This window comes from Anguilla rostrata, chromosome 5 (genome assembly GCF_018555375.3).
Source record: "Anguilla rostrata isolate EN2019 chromosome 5, ASM1855537v3, whole genome shotgun sequence".
In the NCBI taxonomy this organism is placed as follows: Eukaryota; Metazoa; Chordata; class Actinopteri; order Anguilliformes; family Anguillidae; genus Anguilla; species Anguilla rostrata.
In genome coordinates this window covers 40,567,997-40,581,669 of record NC_057937.1, presented here as the reverse complement: position 1 = coordinate 40,581,669, position 13,673 = coordinate 40,567,997, and the positions used below count along the sequence as shown (strand labels likewise).

The following is a 13,673-nucleotide window of genomic DNA, read 5'->3' as shown; positions in this document are numbered from 1 at the left end:
TGCCTTACTCCCCTAATTTGCATTTTCTCTGAAGGGATGAACAGCTTCCTGATTTTCGCTCGGAGGACAGACATTCGCATGGTCTCCCTGGACATTCCTTACTTTGCTGATGTTGTACTGGCCTTCAACGGATCCATGAAAAACACTATCGCCATCGGCGTAGACTCAAAAGAGGGTAAAAAAAGGGAAACCATGACACATTCGACCCAGTTACAATTTTGATGCACAAGACTAACAAATGGTATCGCTCTCTCAGAAGTTATAAATTAGGTTAACATTTAAACTACTTTTGGAGTGCTGAAACATTTTGGTGAATAGTGAATGTACTGTATCTCTGAGCTCATTTTCTGAAATTTTTCTCCTGCAGGAAAAGTGTACTGGTCTGATAGTACACTGAAGAGAATCAGCAGGGCCTATATAAATGGTACAGAGTATGAAGAGGTCATTTCAACTGGTAAGAGAAAATATTTGACTTTCAAAACAAGATACAGAATTATGGCTCTCTGAAGAAACATTTTCATTTGAGCAGATTAATACTCATATTCCATATATAATTGATGTATTATTCCTTTAAAAATGTGCGGTTTGTGTATTTTGTAGAAAATGAAACCGTATTTGGATTGGCCCGTAGTGGAACCTCTCGGGTGTGCTTAAACCCTCCCGTGTTTCTCAGGGTTGATGACCACAGACGGTCTGGCAGTGGACTCTGTGGGCAGGAAAATCTATTGGACCGACACCGGCACCAACCGCATCGAAGTGGCCAATCTGAACGGGTCCATGAGAAAAGTCCTGATCTGGCAGCACCTGGACAGTCCCCGGGCTATAGCCCTTTACCATGAGATGGGGTATACAAAACTGCTAATCTGGGTCTAGACAAAGTGTACTCTCTATGTACCTTCTTTGTAATGTTACCTACTTGTCTGTTACAGTTTTGAGGTTTACATGCTCTAATCCTTGGCAGGTATATGTACTGGACGGACTGGGGAGAGCATGCCAAGCTGGAGCGGGCCAATATGGACGGGACAGACCGGGTCGTTCTCATTAGCAGCAACCTGGGCTGGCCTAATGGGTTGGCTGTCGATAAGGCTGGATCCAAACTGCTCTGGGCTGATGCTCACACAGAGGTTAGTTGATCAACTGAATTAAACTCTCACAACACAAACAGATACACCCAAACACACCCGCCCATTCACATACAAACACAAAACACATTTAATTTCATGTACGTTACATACACACACACTCACACATCACTTCACATGTGCTTTACACACAAAAATACAAACACTCACACACACTCTTCTTTAAATAACTTTCTTAATGATCATTTTGAAATGTGAACAGTTTCTCCTGTTGGCCTAAAAGAAGAGGGAAAGGGTCAAAACGGAGCCAGAGTTAGTGTTTTGCACTTCTGTCCTCACAGCGTATTGAGGCTTCAGATCTGAATGGGGCCAACAGACGAACGCTGGTGTCCCCGGTCCAGCACCCCTACGGGCTGACCCTGCTTGGTCCTCACATCTACTGGACCGACTGGCAGAGCCGCAGCATCCAGAGGGCCGACAAGAACACCGGGGCCAACATCATCACCGTGAGGGGCAACCTGCCAGGCCTAATGGACATTCAGGCTGTGGACAGAGAGAGGCCCCTTGGTGAGTATGTGGGGACGAGTGTGGGATCTCTATTGCGTTCTCCAAGTCATATCCTACCTGCAAGATGGCTTTACTGCCCTCTAGTGGAAATATTGGGTGAAGACATGCTCAATACTACTAGCCGTGAGCCTTGGGCATTAGACTAATTAAGTCTTCCAGTTGGTTGTAAAATTTAAAGACAGCAACTTTCCTGAACCAGAATCATTAAGATTTATCCATTACTGCATATTTGATGAACTAGGGGACTGTAACTCTCTCTACTGGCCATGTAATATACCTCTGGTGGAAGGCACACCCTGTACTGGCTTCACACAGCTGGCTTTACTAGCTAGGCTTAATCACAAAAAGAAAATCAAAGATGAAATATCTACTTGTAGCATCACATGTGGCTGCTTGTATTTGGCCTAGTGAATACATTCTGTTGCAAGCCAGTGCATCTTGAAAGATTTTAAAGGGGGCTGTAGACAGTCGAGTCTTTAAAAATGGTACCCAGACATAGGTCTTTGAAAAAATCACTGTCACTTTCCATTCAGTCTGAACAAATCTAGTAAGTTCTCCTTCTGCTCTTATTAAAACAACCAAGAACTGGCATGCCTTGTCCGCTCTAACTTTCCATTATCCTCCTTCATCGTATGAGCAGACTCTGTAGGCTGTCAGCTGACATGGATGGTATGCTATTTGTCTCAATTTAAATGAGGGATAATGAGAGTCAGAGGAACAAATTGGTTCCTGTTCAGAGTCATATTCAGGCAACTCTGCAGGCATGTCGCACTGACGGTTAGTCTCTGAATGAGGAAATGGAAGAGACATTTCCTACAGGAGACTTGGATTTTAAACTTGGATGACAGTTGAATCACACATGCGAGTATAAATTAGTCCTAATCAAAAGAATGGAGGCTGCATGCCTTAAAAATACGGATGTCATTGGAGAAACCTCCCCGCCCCCACCCACTTGATGACAAAATAGGATCATCCATTCCTCATCCGTTTTGCCTAAGATGAATTCTCAATGGCATTCTCTGGCACAAATCATTACATCAGCTTTAGCTTGTATAGCTTTCCTTTCTCCTTTGATTTGTTATGACCCATATGTCGCACATCTTAATGTACATTGCCATTAAACTCCAAATGATGTGTGTTCCTAGCTTGGGAGTAAATTGCTCTCCACAAAAAATGTATGGAGATGGTTTGTGTCTGGAAAAAACCATGTTACCAATACTGATGGCATACTCATACTCAGCTCTGGTGGGGGGGGGGGGGGGTAATAGTCGGGGCATTGTTAAACGGGTCTGTCATTTGGGACACCGCAACAAAAGGAAGTCATTGTTAGGGAAATCAATGGGCCATGAAATGAGACATTAGTCTTGGTCTTTTGCATTGCGCCTGGCTGATACTGCCCCAGAACTCTGAGCTCGGCTATACAAAGAAATGACATCGTCCTACCAGGCAAGCTCACCTCTAAGGCAGCTAGCACACTTGATGACATCGTTTTTTAAAATCAGTTTTAGTGGTTTGATTATTTCAGCCTTCTGGGCAGAATTAATCCTCATTACTGCATGATCATGCAATTGAAACAAGCAAGATGATGCAGCTTTCTAAAGGCGACCTCAAAGCATGAAGCTCACAAGGAATGATTTGTGGTCTGAGATAATTATTCCATAATTATGCCAGCTCTTGGAAATATCTTTGAATTAGCAACTGATTGACACTTGGCATTGCTGATTAGTTAAGTTCCTATTCATGTGGGAACTCGAATAATCTATTGAATAATTAAGGCTTAGGGTTGACTGAAAGCCTGTAGGGAATGCTACCAAATGTGGACAGACCTCTCCTGCAGAGCAGGAGACATGAAAAGTGTGCTTTGCGATATTTTCCATTTTGATCAGTAAGGGTTGAACTTGGCCAAGTCCAGTACATTGAAAAGCTAGTTAAGCCTTGTGTTACCTTTGTTAACTTTGGCATTTCCAATCCCACCGAAATTTGTATGCTCATATATGGCCCCTGCTGCCAGTTCAGAAGAGTGAAGGCAACTTTTAGGAGGCCCAATCATACATGTGTGCTTAATCCCTCCCATAGAATCTCTTGGGTGAAGCCAATTGTGAACCACCTCTGACCACAGTCAGCTCAGGTATGGGTCTGATTCAATCAGATACTGTGGTGCTCACTCATGCACCTCAAGTACCGCATTTACCGAAAAGCTTGTGTGTTATCTTTCACATTTGTCCCAATCCTCCAAACGTTTGGCACCAGTGAGATAGCCTTATCTGAGGCTTGAAGTTGACACCCTACTCCTGCGCTGCAGGTTTCAACAAGTGCGGCAGGTGGAACGGGGGCTGCAGCCACCTCTGCCTGCCCAATCCCAACGGGACGTCCTGCGCCTGCCCCACCGGCATCCTGCTGAAGGAGGACGGGCGGTCCTGCGACGACAGCCCCGAAACCTACCTGCTCTTCTCCAACCGCGTCAGCATCCGCCGCATCTCTCTGGACACCAGCGACTACACCGACGTCCACGTGGCCATCCCTGAGCTGCACAACGTCATCTCCCTGGACTACGACAGCGTGGAGGGAAAGGTGTACTACACCGATGTCACCCTTGATGTCATCCGGTACTGATCCTTCTCCCACAAAAAGGAACTTTATGGACATTTCAACTGAAATTGCAAGGAATATGTCTTAGTATTTCCTCACGTTACAAGAACATAACATAAATGTTAAATTAACTTTTTTTTACACTGTTTTTATATTCATAACTCAGTGGCTGAAAAAAATTATGGTAATTACATGCTATTATGTGTGTATACAATAGTAATTATATATATAAAATATATCCTAAACTATACTATCTATAAGTATTAGTGTACAAATTTTATTTATTTGTTTAAATGAACTGTGAGGCACTTTAAATGAATGAATTTACATGAATCTATCCCCTTGCCCCTAACCACCAGACGAGCCAATCTGAATGGAAGTGGTATGGAGACTGTCATTGGTCAGGGCCTCAAAACTACAGATGGCCTAGCGGTGGATTGGGTGGCCCGAAACATGTACTGGACCGACACGGGCCGCAACACCATTGAGGTGGCCCGGATGGACGGTTCCTGCCGCAAAGTGCTTATCAACAACAGCCTGGACGAGCCCAGAGCCATCGCTGTGTTCCCCAGCAAAGGGTGAGCAGAGAACACTTGGAGCCTTCTGGACATATTCTTAGTCCGTATTCTTATTCTTATTACATTCCTAAAGTTCACTTGAAAGTTGTTTGTTTAGACAGCGATGCTAATGCTTGCTAGACCATTCTGAATTTAAATGATTCTGACTGACCTGACTGGGCAGGCAATGGATTAAATTGCTTTGTGTATCTTGTGTACATAACATTGCTGAAATTGCCTTGTATCGATTGCGTTCTCCAGATACTTGTTTTGGACAGACTGGGGTCATGTTGCCAAAATTGAAAGGGCGCACTTGGACGGGTCTGACCGCAAGGTTCTGATTAACACTGACCTGGGCTGGCCAAACGGGTTGACCCTGGACTACGATACTCGCAGGTGAGAACAGGAAGGAATCACATTACCAGCGTACGTAGTGTCATTCCTATGGAACTGTAGGCCATGACAATTATTTTATGTGAAACCAATATGTTTATATAGAACAGAACTCCCCTTTTTGTGACACTTCAAGACATTCTTCTGCTTTTCTTGGAGCTTAATTATTAGTTGTTTTTTTTTTTTTTACAGAAAATGTAGGCAGGTAAAACGCGCCTGGGATGTCTGAGTGTTAGGTGCAAACATTTGAAATGACATATATCACCTGACATATCATCATTCTTTTTGTAGGATTTTCTGGGTGGATGCCCACCTGGACAGGATTGAGAGCTCAGACCTGAATGGAAAGCTCCGTCACATCTTGCTCAGCCCGGTCTCCCACCCCTTTGCCCTCACACAGGTACTCATCCTTCAGTGAATCCGTCCAATCACCACTTTTCTCACTCAGTCGCTCACTCACTCACCTGCTAACCTTCCTTCCTCTGCTCTTTCATGTAACTAAGCATGACGTCCTCCACCATCTCTAAATCTCTGACCTTCATTTTTCTTTCCCTTCCTTCCACTTTCCTTTCCTCTCTCACACACCCTCTCCTTCTCTGTCTCTGTTCTGTCTTCCCTTTCCCCAGTCGAATCCGGGCTCTTCTTCACTAATCCCTCTCTTCCACCTCTCGCAGCAAGACCGCTGGATATACTGGACGGACTGGCAAACCAAGTCCATCCAGCGCATAGATAAGCACACGGGCCGCAGCAAGGAGACGGTGCTGGCCAATGTGGAGGGATTAATGGACATCATTGTGGTGTCCCCGCAGAGACAGAGCGGTAAGAACCGCCAACAGCTGCTGCCCTCGGCCTCTCTATTACAGAGTGCCTGCGATGCTGTGCATTAAAAACCATAGGACATTTCAACTGATGTCTGCAGTAGGTTCATGATAGCATCCTTGGTGTAGTTATTTTTAAACCCAAAGCCAGTTTGCAGCCTGATCTAAAAATCATATTGAGCCTACACTGGAAGCCATAAAGTGCCATCCCTTAGTGTAACCTACTTTTTCCCTTTTGATCTGTGGTTATTGAGATGCGGATTTGTGTGAGCTATGATGTAGTGGGTTATTGTTACAATGATAAACCAGGGACGTGCTCATTAAGCGATTACCCCGATGTTAGCATTGCCTTGAAGCTAAACGCGTCCCCTCCCATTAAAGGCACCAACCACTGCGGCGTGAACAACGGGGGCTGCTCTCATCTCTGTTTCGCCAAGACCAACAGCTTTGTGTGCGCCTGCCCAGATGAGCCAGACGGCAAGCCGTGCTCCACCAGTACGTCGAATCCTCACAGCAGTACAGTTATCTGTCACTTTCACTTTCAGGACGTGGTGTCAGATATCACTAATTGTTTTCTATCTTCGTCTGAGTGAAATTACTGCGCATTGCCCTCACATTATTTGACTCTGGTCCAGTTCCAGGTTTCGTCCCTACATCTGCTGACCATGGTGGTACCAGCTTGCCATCACCAAACAAGATCCCCAAGTCTGTCACAGACAAGCCCAACCATGGACCCCCCGTGATCAAGTAAGCAGTCTGTGGGGTTTGTGACCATGTGACCATCCTGGGCTTTTGTATAGTGCTTTAAATTGAACCAATGTTCAATATTTGTTCAATATATTTGCATTACCAGTATTTCCAGTAAAGTTAAAGGCAAATACATAAAATCGCTGTTACATTCATTTACTCGGTCACTGAATTTTCTGTGGTCCACAATGTCAGCTTGTCACTTTTCTTGGTCATAATCTGGATTGTACTCTGTTAGCTAAAGCCTTGGATCTCATCTTTTATCTCTAGTTAATATGTTTGCTTTTCTGTAATTGCTTATTTAGCTGCACAGACAAGATGTTGACCCTGGAAGGCTGTATGCAGAGCAATGTGGTGACAGCTACACAGGGTAAAAGCAAATTCTGCTTATTTATGTTGATTGTCCTCCTTGAGTTCTACACAGCCATACTAATGTGATTTTGACTTCACCAAAAAAAATATGTCAAACTAGGTTGAATTCATTTGGTTTATAATTGGTCTATAATAGGGGTATGGGAATTTTGGGGCCAGTATTGGTAACTCATATTTGGCTGGCAAAATGACTGATTCCTGTTTTACATTATAGTGCAAATGCACTCTGCAGCCAAGATTCCACATTCATGGAAGATGAACTCCGTCTTCAACTAATTAAGGATAAAAAAGAATTTGTATTATAAAATTCTTACGCTTCTTTACTTTATTCTTAAGTAGGGCATGAGTCTAGAGACCTACTGAGCCTCTGTATAGCTTTTCTTTTATTGGCTACTTTTTGAGCATGACATTTTCACTTAATGTACTGTACAGCATCATGTACAACATATCTTTGGCATGTATTGCATCATCACCCCATCATATCAGTCATAATCTTATTTTACCAACCGATAGCAACATGATCCCAATATTATCCCGCATCTCTAGTCTATAATTTAGACCATTCGGCTTGCTCTGCAAAATGTATTGTTATTAAAATAAATGCTTTATGTGTTGTGTCTTATATAAGCAACTGTTATATAAAGTGAAGTTCAGTCTTTCCCAACAAACCCCTGCGGTTTAGTAATAGAAAATAGTCATTATTACTCATCTGTCAGCTTCTAATGTTTTAAATTTAATAGTGCAACTCTTTTGCTTTTGCATTAATTTCATATTACTGTGATTCATCGGGATAAGAATGAGTATTACTTTATAAAGTAATGAGTATTGATAATGATTCTTCTCTTATAGGGGCAAGCCTTCACATCAGCTATGTCATTGGAGGCACACTTACGATCCTAACCATCCTGATTCTTATAGCAGTGTTCATTATATACAGGTAGGTCTACCTATATTAGACAATACATTACATTATTGTTTTTAGTGCATCCTCTTTATTCTACCAATGTTCTTAACCACCCTGAGACCTATAAGTGTTCACTCTAGGTCAGGCAGAACTGTCAGTAATCCTGTAATCATATCAGAGAAAGTATAATTTTTAGAGTCTGTTCCATTTTCTTCCAGTGTTAATGACTGTCATTATTTTCTCTCTTCCAGACACAAAAAGTCTAAGTTCGCAGACCCAGGACTGAGTAATCTTACTTACAGCAATCCCTCATACAGAACATCTACTCAAGAGGTCAAAATTGAAAATGTGCAAAAGCCACCTATTTATAACCAACTACGGTATAAGAAAGAGGTAAAAAATAATAATAACTGGTCATATACAACAACACTGGTTCACTCATAGATTGAAACATTGTAGAACATTTCATGCAGGGACACAGTCTATGGCTCACATTCATGCACATACCATGAAATTATCAGATGGCATAAATGTTGGGACAGAAGATGGGATGCAAACCAGAAACCGATACGACCCTCGTTCCCCACCTCTGATCTACATAGTGCTATGAAATAAATAACTTATCTTAAGGCTTGTTGGTATAATACACCATTTCATTTTGCCATATTTTGTTCTATGCTAAACACGATCCCAATTGACTTTTTTTTTTCTACTGGCTCCATGTTTTTCAGGTGCCGTAGTGCTAACAGCAGTTGCAGACACTGCTTCCATTTTGCTGAAATACTGATTAAGTACTTTACAGTGGGATTAAACCCAAAGGAAGACATTGGATACTGGCTGCCATGTAGTTAACAAATTCATGATAATTCACAAAAAATAGCGCTGTATTATGACTTATGTACAAAATTGTGAAAACACACACACACACACACACACAAACACACACCAAGTTTTTAGTTCTAGAGAACAGCATTGTGTAAAATGTTTCTACACCATGCATCATGTTATTGCAGTCATATAGTGTTGTGGCAAGGACAGGCGATGTTTCATCCTAAACCTGACTTTCTTTCCTTCATTACAGCTCTCTCATCCTTACAACTCGCTTTCACCTTTTATATTTTGATCAGTTTTCCACAAAATCAATGAAGGTAGTCAAATGGCATGAAGGAATCGAACCACCCAAAAACTAATTTCCTCTCGGTTCCTGATAAACATCCCTCCTATTTAAATCAGGATTCTCACTGCATGCTTTCTGAGTGTTTTGATAAGGTACTACAATACTGCAGTAATCTTGGACTGCTGACTGGTGTTGTCTGAGACTAATATTTCACAATCAGGACTCTAGAAAACCTGTGGTGATCTTTGATGTGTGATGTTATGACCCCGTGTGATCCTTTCCCCTTTCTAATATTTGTAGTAAGCCCAGCCTTCCATATTTGCTATGTTTTATTGAATAAGCATTGCTATAAGTATACATGTTTTTCCTGCATCTACGCCAGTGAAGAGTTTAATACTTTAAATGAAACATTCAGTTATCTGTCCTTCAGTATGTATCTCCCTAATGGATTATGATATAAAAATGACCAACATTTCAACATTAAAAAGAAAATTATGAGTCAGTTATTTAGACTGAAAGTCTCTCACCACTTGGCTATCTGACCTCACATAGCATTAGGTTTTACAAATATCGATATGAATCAGAACAGCAAAGCACAGAGGTGGTCAAAGAAAATGATGATCTTGGTGTTTTGCTTTTAATGCCTGTGTGTATGAATAGAAGCTGCAGGATAAGGTTATGCTATCACTTCTGTAACGGTATTAGGTTATTACTGCTTTCCTAACTATCCCTTGTCATGAATATCCCTGCTTCCGCATATAGGTCGGCAATGAAAACAGTTACGCAAAGGAGAAGATTAAGATCGTTGAGGGCATCTACCTGCTGTCCAGCGAGGAGCTGTACTGGGAAGACCTGAAGCACATCAAGCCATCGCGGGGCGGGCTCCACGTGTGCATGAAGACCGACACCGTGTCCATACAGGCCAGCAGCGGCTCGCTGGACGACACCGAGACAGAGCAGCTGCTGCGGGAGGAGCAGTCGGAGTGCTCCAGTCTCAACACCGCCCCCGGCGTCACGCCCGAGCGCCACTCCGCCCTGCCCGACACCGGCTGGGCGGCCCCACACTGCAAGCCATCTACTGAAAGTGAGGTCTGACGCCTCCCCGACTCCCGTCAGGCCAACGTCACCCTCCCATCTTGTTCTCCCATCTCCTCACACCGCTTTCCACAGCCTGCTGGCTCACTGCTGCCCCCGCTGGCAGAAGACTGACAGACATTCTTAGAGGCATTCATGAAAATATTTGACAAAGGAAAGCTGCGAAAAAAACTTTGAAGTTGAGGAGTAAAATAGCAAAGGACCTATCTGGAGCCATTTAAAGGAAGAAAAGAACTATTCTCGGACTTATTTTTGTTTAAAATGTGAGCATTGATTTTTGTTTTTGGGAGGGGTGGGGGGGCAGGGTGTTGATTGGGTGTTGTATGTTCCAGGACTAATATACAGAAAACTTTTTGATGCAACTTGTGTCATTATGAGCTCTATTTATGAACTTTTTGTACTTTTCAGTTTGTTGTTATACTGATGTGGTGGAAAAATGGAGATGTAGACATTCATTCTCAGAAAAAGGTTTGCTATATATTTATGTCAGTGATACGGCAGAACTGTTTGCTTGGACAGTGCCAACTTTTCTCAATAAAGGTGTTGTTTATAGAATATCTAACTGTGATATTCTAGACCATGGGTTAATCACCCGACTGAGAGATCAGAACAGCATTTGGATTTGTTAAGCTATTTTACCACTCATTAGAAAGCCACTGCATCCAGAACAGTATATTCAGCATGTTCAGGTTCATGCAGAAGTAATGCAAAATTGAGCATTTTGAAATTGTGTCCACGTTTGATACTCGGGGAAAGCAGTTTCAATGAAGTATAAGTGCCAAACCTTTTTAATTGTGTTTTTATTAGTCCTAGGTTGTAATGCTTGGCATTTCTGATGGCTTGTTCACACTAGATCTACAATTGCTCCGTCTCTAATGCACCATGCACTTATCTATCACCTCTATATAAAATTAGGTCTGACACTATAACCTCTATGATGCTATTTAGAATCCGCAAGTTCAGAATTATTAGGATTACATAAGCTTTATTCTTGCAGCAATAATTAGAACATGAAATAGTTATTAGGAAAAAATCAGCTTTTACTTGAGCTGGTGGGTGGGGAGGGAGTACAAAAATATGGATATTTTTCAGACATTTAGGTGCACAGATAACTGAATAATATACTGAAATTGGTGGCTGTGTAATATGTTTAAGGCAGTGCATCTGTGGACATTCTGTTGACTTATTTTGTGCTTTTTTTAACCTGTAGTGATGCTTATGGACATTTATGAATTCTGACTACATTTATCATGAAGTTAACTCAAGTTCAGCCATGTGCTGATTTGCTGCTAAAAATAGCACTGAGACCCACAGCTAATGGTCTTGGCAGCTACTTAACCTAAGGTCTATGTGAGATGACTCACAAATACACAAACTACTCGATACTTCATTCATCAGCAACAATAACTCATTTGCTTTTAGTTGCCTGAGTGCAAATGGTCATGTAAATATTAATTGAAAAACGTTTTGTTGTTGAAAATACTGGTTGCTTGTATTGATTTTATTGTATAAAATGTGTTCTTTTTGTACAAAGGGATTTTGATTGTTTTGACATTAATTTTACTCACTGGAAAAGAAAATGTTTGCTGGATTTATTTAACCATTTGTTTTTTAACCATGTAAATGATATAGCTGATGCCAGTTATTTAATAGTGTTTTTACGTTCCAAAATATTGTTCACACATATTGTAAATTTAACTGAAATATTTATCATTTCTGTATTTTTCTGTCATGTAGTGTGTAAATATGAACATATTTGATATGTAATTCTTTTCATTTACAATACTAACCAGCTATGTTGTCATTGTACAGTGAAATATTCATTGGCTATCTTGTGATATAAAACTGTATTTGCATTGAAATGGAAATATGGCACCCCTCTTTATTCAGTGGATTTCGCAGGGCTGTTTTGATAAATTGTTCTTTCAGAGATGCTGTAAATCCTTGACCTACTTTTTGAAGATATGAAACTGGTGATTGACATCAGGATGGAAAATTCACAAACTACTCTATTTAATATTCGTTGAAATGACCGTGGAAGATTTTCTCTAACTTCTTATAGTCATAAACAATACATATCTAGGTGAACATGTTTATAGTGAAATAAATTCCTCATAATGGTGTCACATTTCAAATGTAGATGCTGTACCTCATTTCCATTATTTATTGATTGATTTATTGTACATCATTGAATGTATTCCATTGTAATGGCCAATAATGTATTGCATGGTTATGTTCAGTGTATACAGTAAGTTGCAAGTAAATATTATTATTGCAAATATTTTAGTCATTACAAGTTAAAGATGCAAAAATTAAAATTCCAGTGGACAATGCTTTGTACATAGGTTTGCATCATTCATCAGCAATGTCAGGCATTACAGGTTAACCTGTAAGTGATGTGGTAATGACCAAAACTCTGGGACCAGATTAGAGCCAGCAAATCATCTAAAATTAGCTTGAATATTCTTCTGAAATTAAGCTTATTTAAATATTCTGAGTATCTTCAAAATATTTTAATATTCTCAAGGTGGAGAATGTAAGGTCATAAAACCATTGACAATACAATAACTTTCCAAGACTGATTCAACATCTAACACATTTTAGTCTGCATGTGAGAGTTACTTTCATGTAGCACACTGCACCATTATACATTATACTGAAGTTACAACTGTGTCTTGACTCTAATGGATCCTGGTAAAACCAATTTGGCAAAATGCTTATATACTCCTTTGTAGAACACTAAAGTTCATTATACATTCTCTTGCAGTTACATTCTGTAGACCTTTTGCAGAAAAAAATTTCATCGAACAGTTCACTACCAATAAAAGAATATATAAATATGAATATTTGTAGGTTAGCTTCTGGTATCTTCCACATATACTTTAGCTTCTGGTATCTTCTACATAGGACAATGGGCGTGAGGCAAAATATTAATGGTTCAAATATGTGATTTCCTGGCAATACAGGACCATGGGCGACAGGAATTATATTGTTATATACCTATCAAGGTGCGTAATGTAGTAAGTTTAGCTTTCTAGTTTTCAGTTAAATGCAAAAGTCTGGGAACAGTGACACAATTTTGTTGTTCTGGCTCTGTACTCTAGCACATAGGTCTGCTTTACTGGCATTCACACTTGGCAACAGACTTCAAATGCAAATTCTACACTTAGAATCAACTCTTTTTGTTTGCTTTCTTGTATATGATCTAATGATTTAAAGACACAGCTGGCCAAGAAACAGCTGAGCAGCCAATCCTCCATCAATTTTGTTCTTCTAAAATGAAGGAACTATGAATAAAAAGGGTTGTAATACCCTCTAATTAAAGCTGATGGCACTTCAACCACATATTCATTGTTTATTTCAAATCCAATGTGCTGGAGTACAGAGCCAAAACAAACAAACAAAATAGTGTGTCCCTGTCTGAATAATTTT

At 40.7% G+C, this 13,673-nt stretch overlaps 1 protein-coding gene across 2 annotated transcripts in view; it reads left to right on the top strand.

Moving 5' to 3' along the window:
* Positions 1-12,369, top strand: part of LOC135255273 (low-density lipoprotein receptor-related protein 4-like) — an 88,913-nt gene extending 76,544 nt beyond the window's left edge. Inside the window, exons 23-39 of one of the 2 annotated variants that reach the window (XR_010330138.1) lie at positions 35-175; positions 368-454; positions 674-845; positions 962-1,124; positions 1,424-1,649; positions 3,952-4,255; positions 4,598-4,816; positions 5,057-5,191; positions 5,480-5,588; positions 5,863-6,007; positions 6,388-6,501; positions 6,642-6,753; positions 7,059-7,123; positions 7,975-8,062; positions 8,281-8,422; positions 9,909-11,259; positions 11,310-12,369. Coding sequence is in view for 1 of the 2 variants with exons in the window: in XM_064336223.1 (XP_064192293.1) it covers positions 35-175; positions 368-454; positions 674-845; positions 962-1,124; positions 1,424-1,649; positions 3,952-4,255; positions 4,598-4,816; positions 5,057-5,191; positions 5,480-5,588; positions 5,863-6,007; positions 6,388-6,501; positions 6,642-6,753; positions 7,059-7,123; positions 7,975-8,062; positions 8,281-8,422; positions 9,909-10,241 (2,555 nt within the window). In the remaining variant the exon portion in view is untranslated. Of the gene's footprint in view, positions 1-34; positions 176-367; positions 455-673; positions 846-961; positions 1,125-1,423; positions 1,650-3,951; positions 4,256-4,597; positions 4,817-5,056; positions 5,192-5,479; positions 5,589-5,862; positions 6,008-6,387; positions 6,502-6,641; positions 6,754-7,058; positions 7,124-7,974; positions 8,063-8,280; positions 8,423-9,908 lie in introns of both variants that reach the window. The other variant, XM_064336223.1, reaches the window with a different exon arrangement.
* The last annotated feature ends 1,304 nt before the right edge of the window (positions 12,370-13,673 follow it).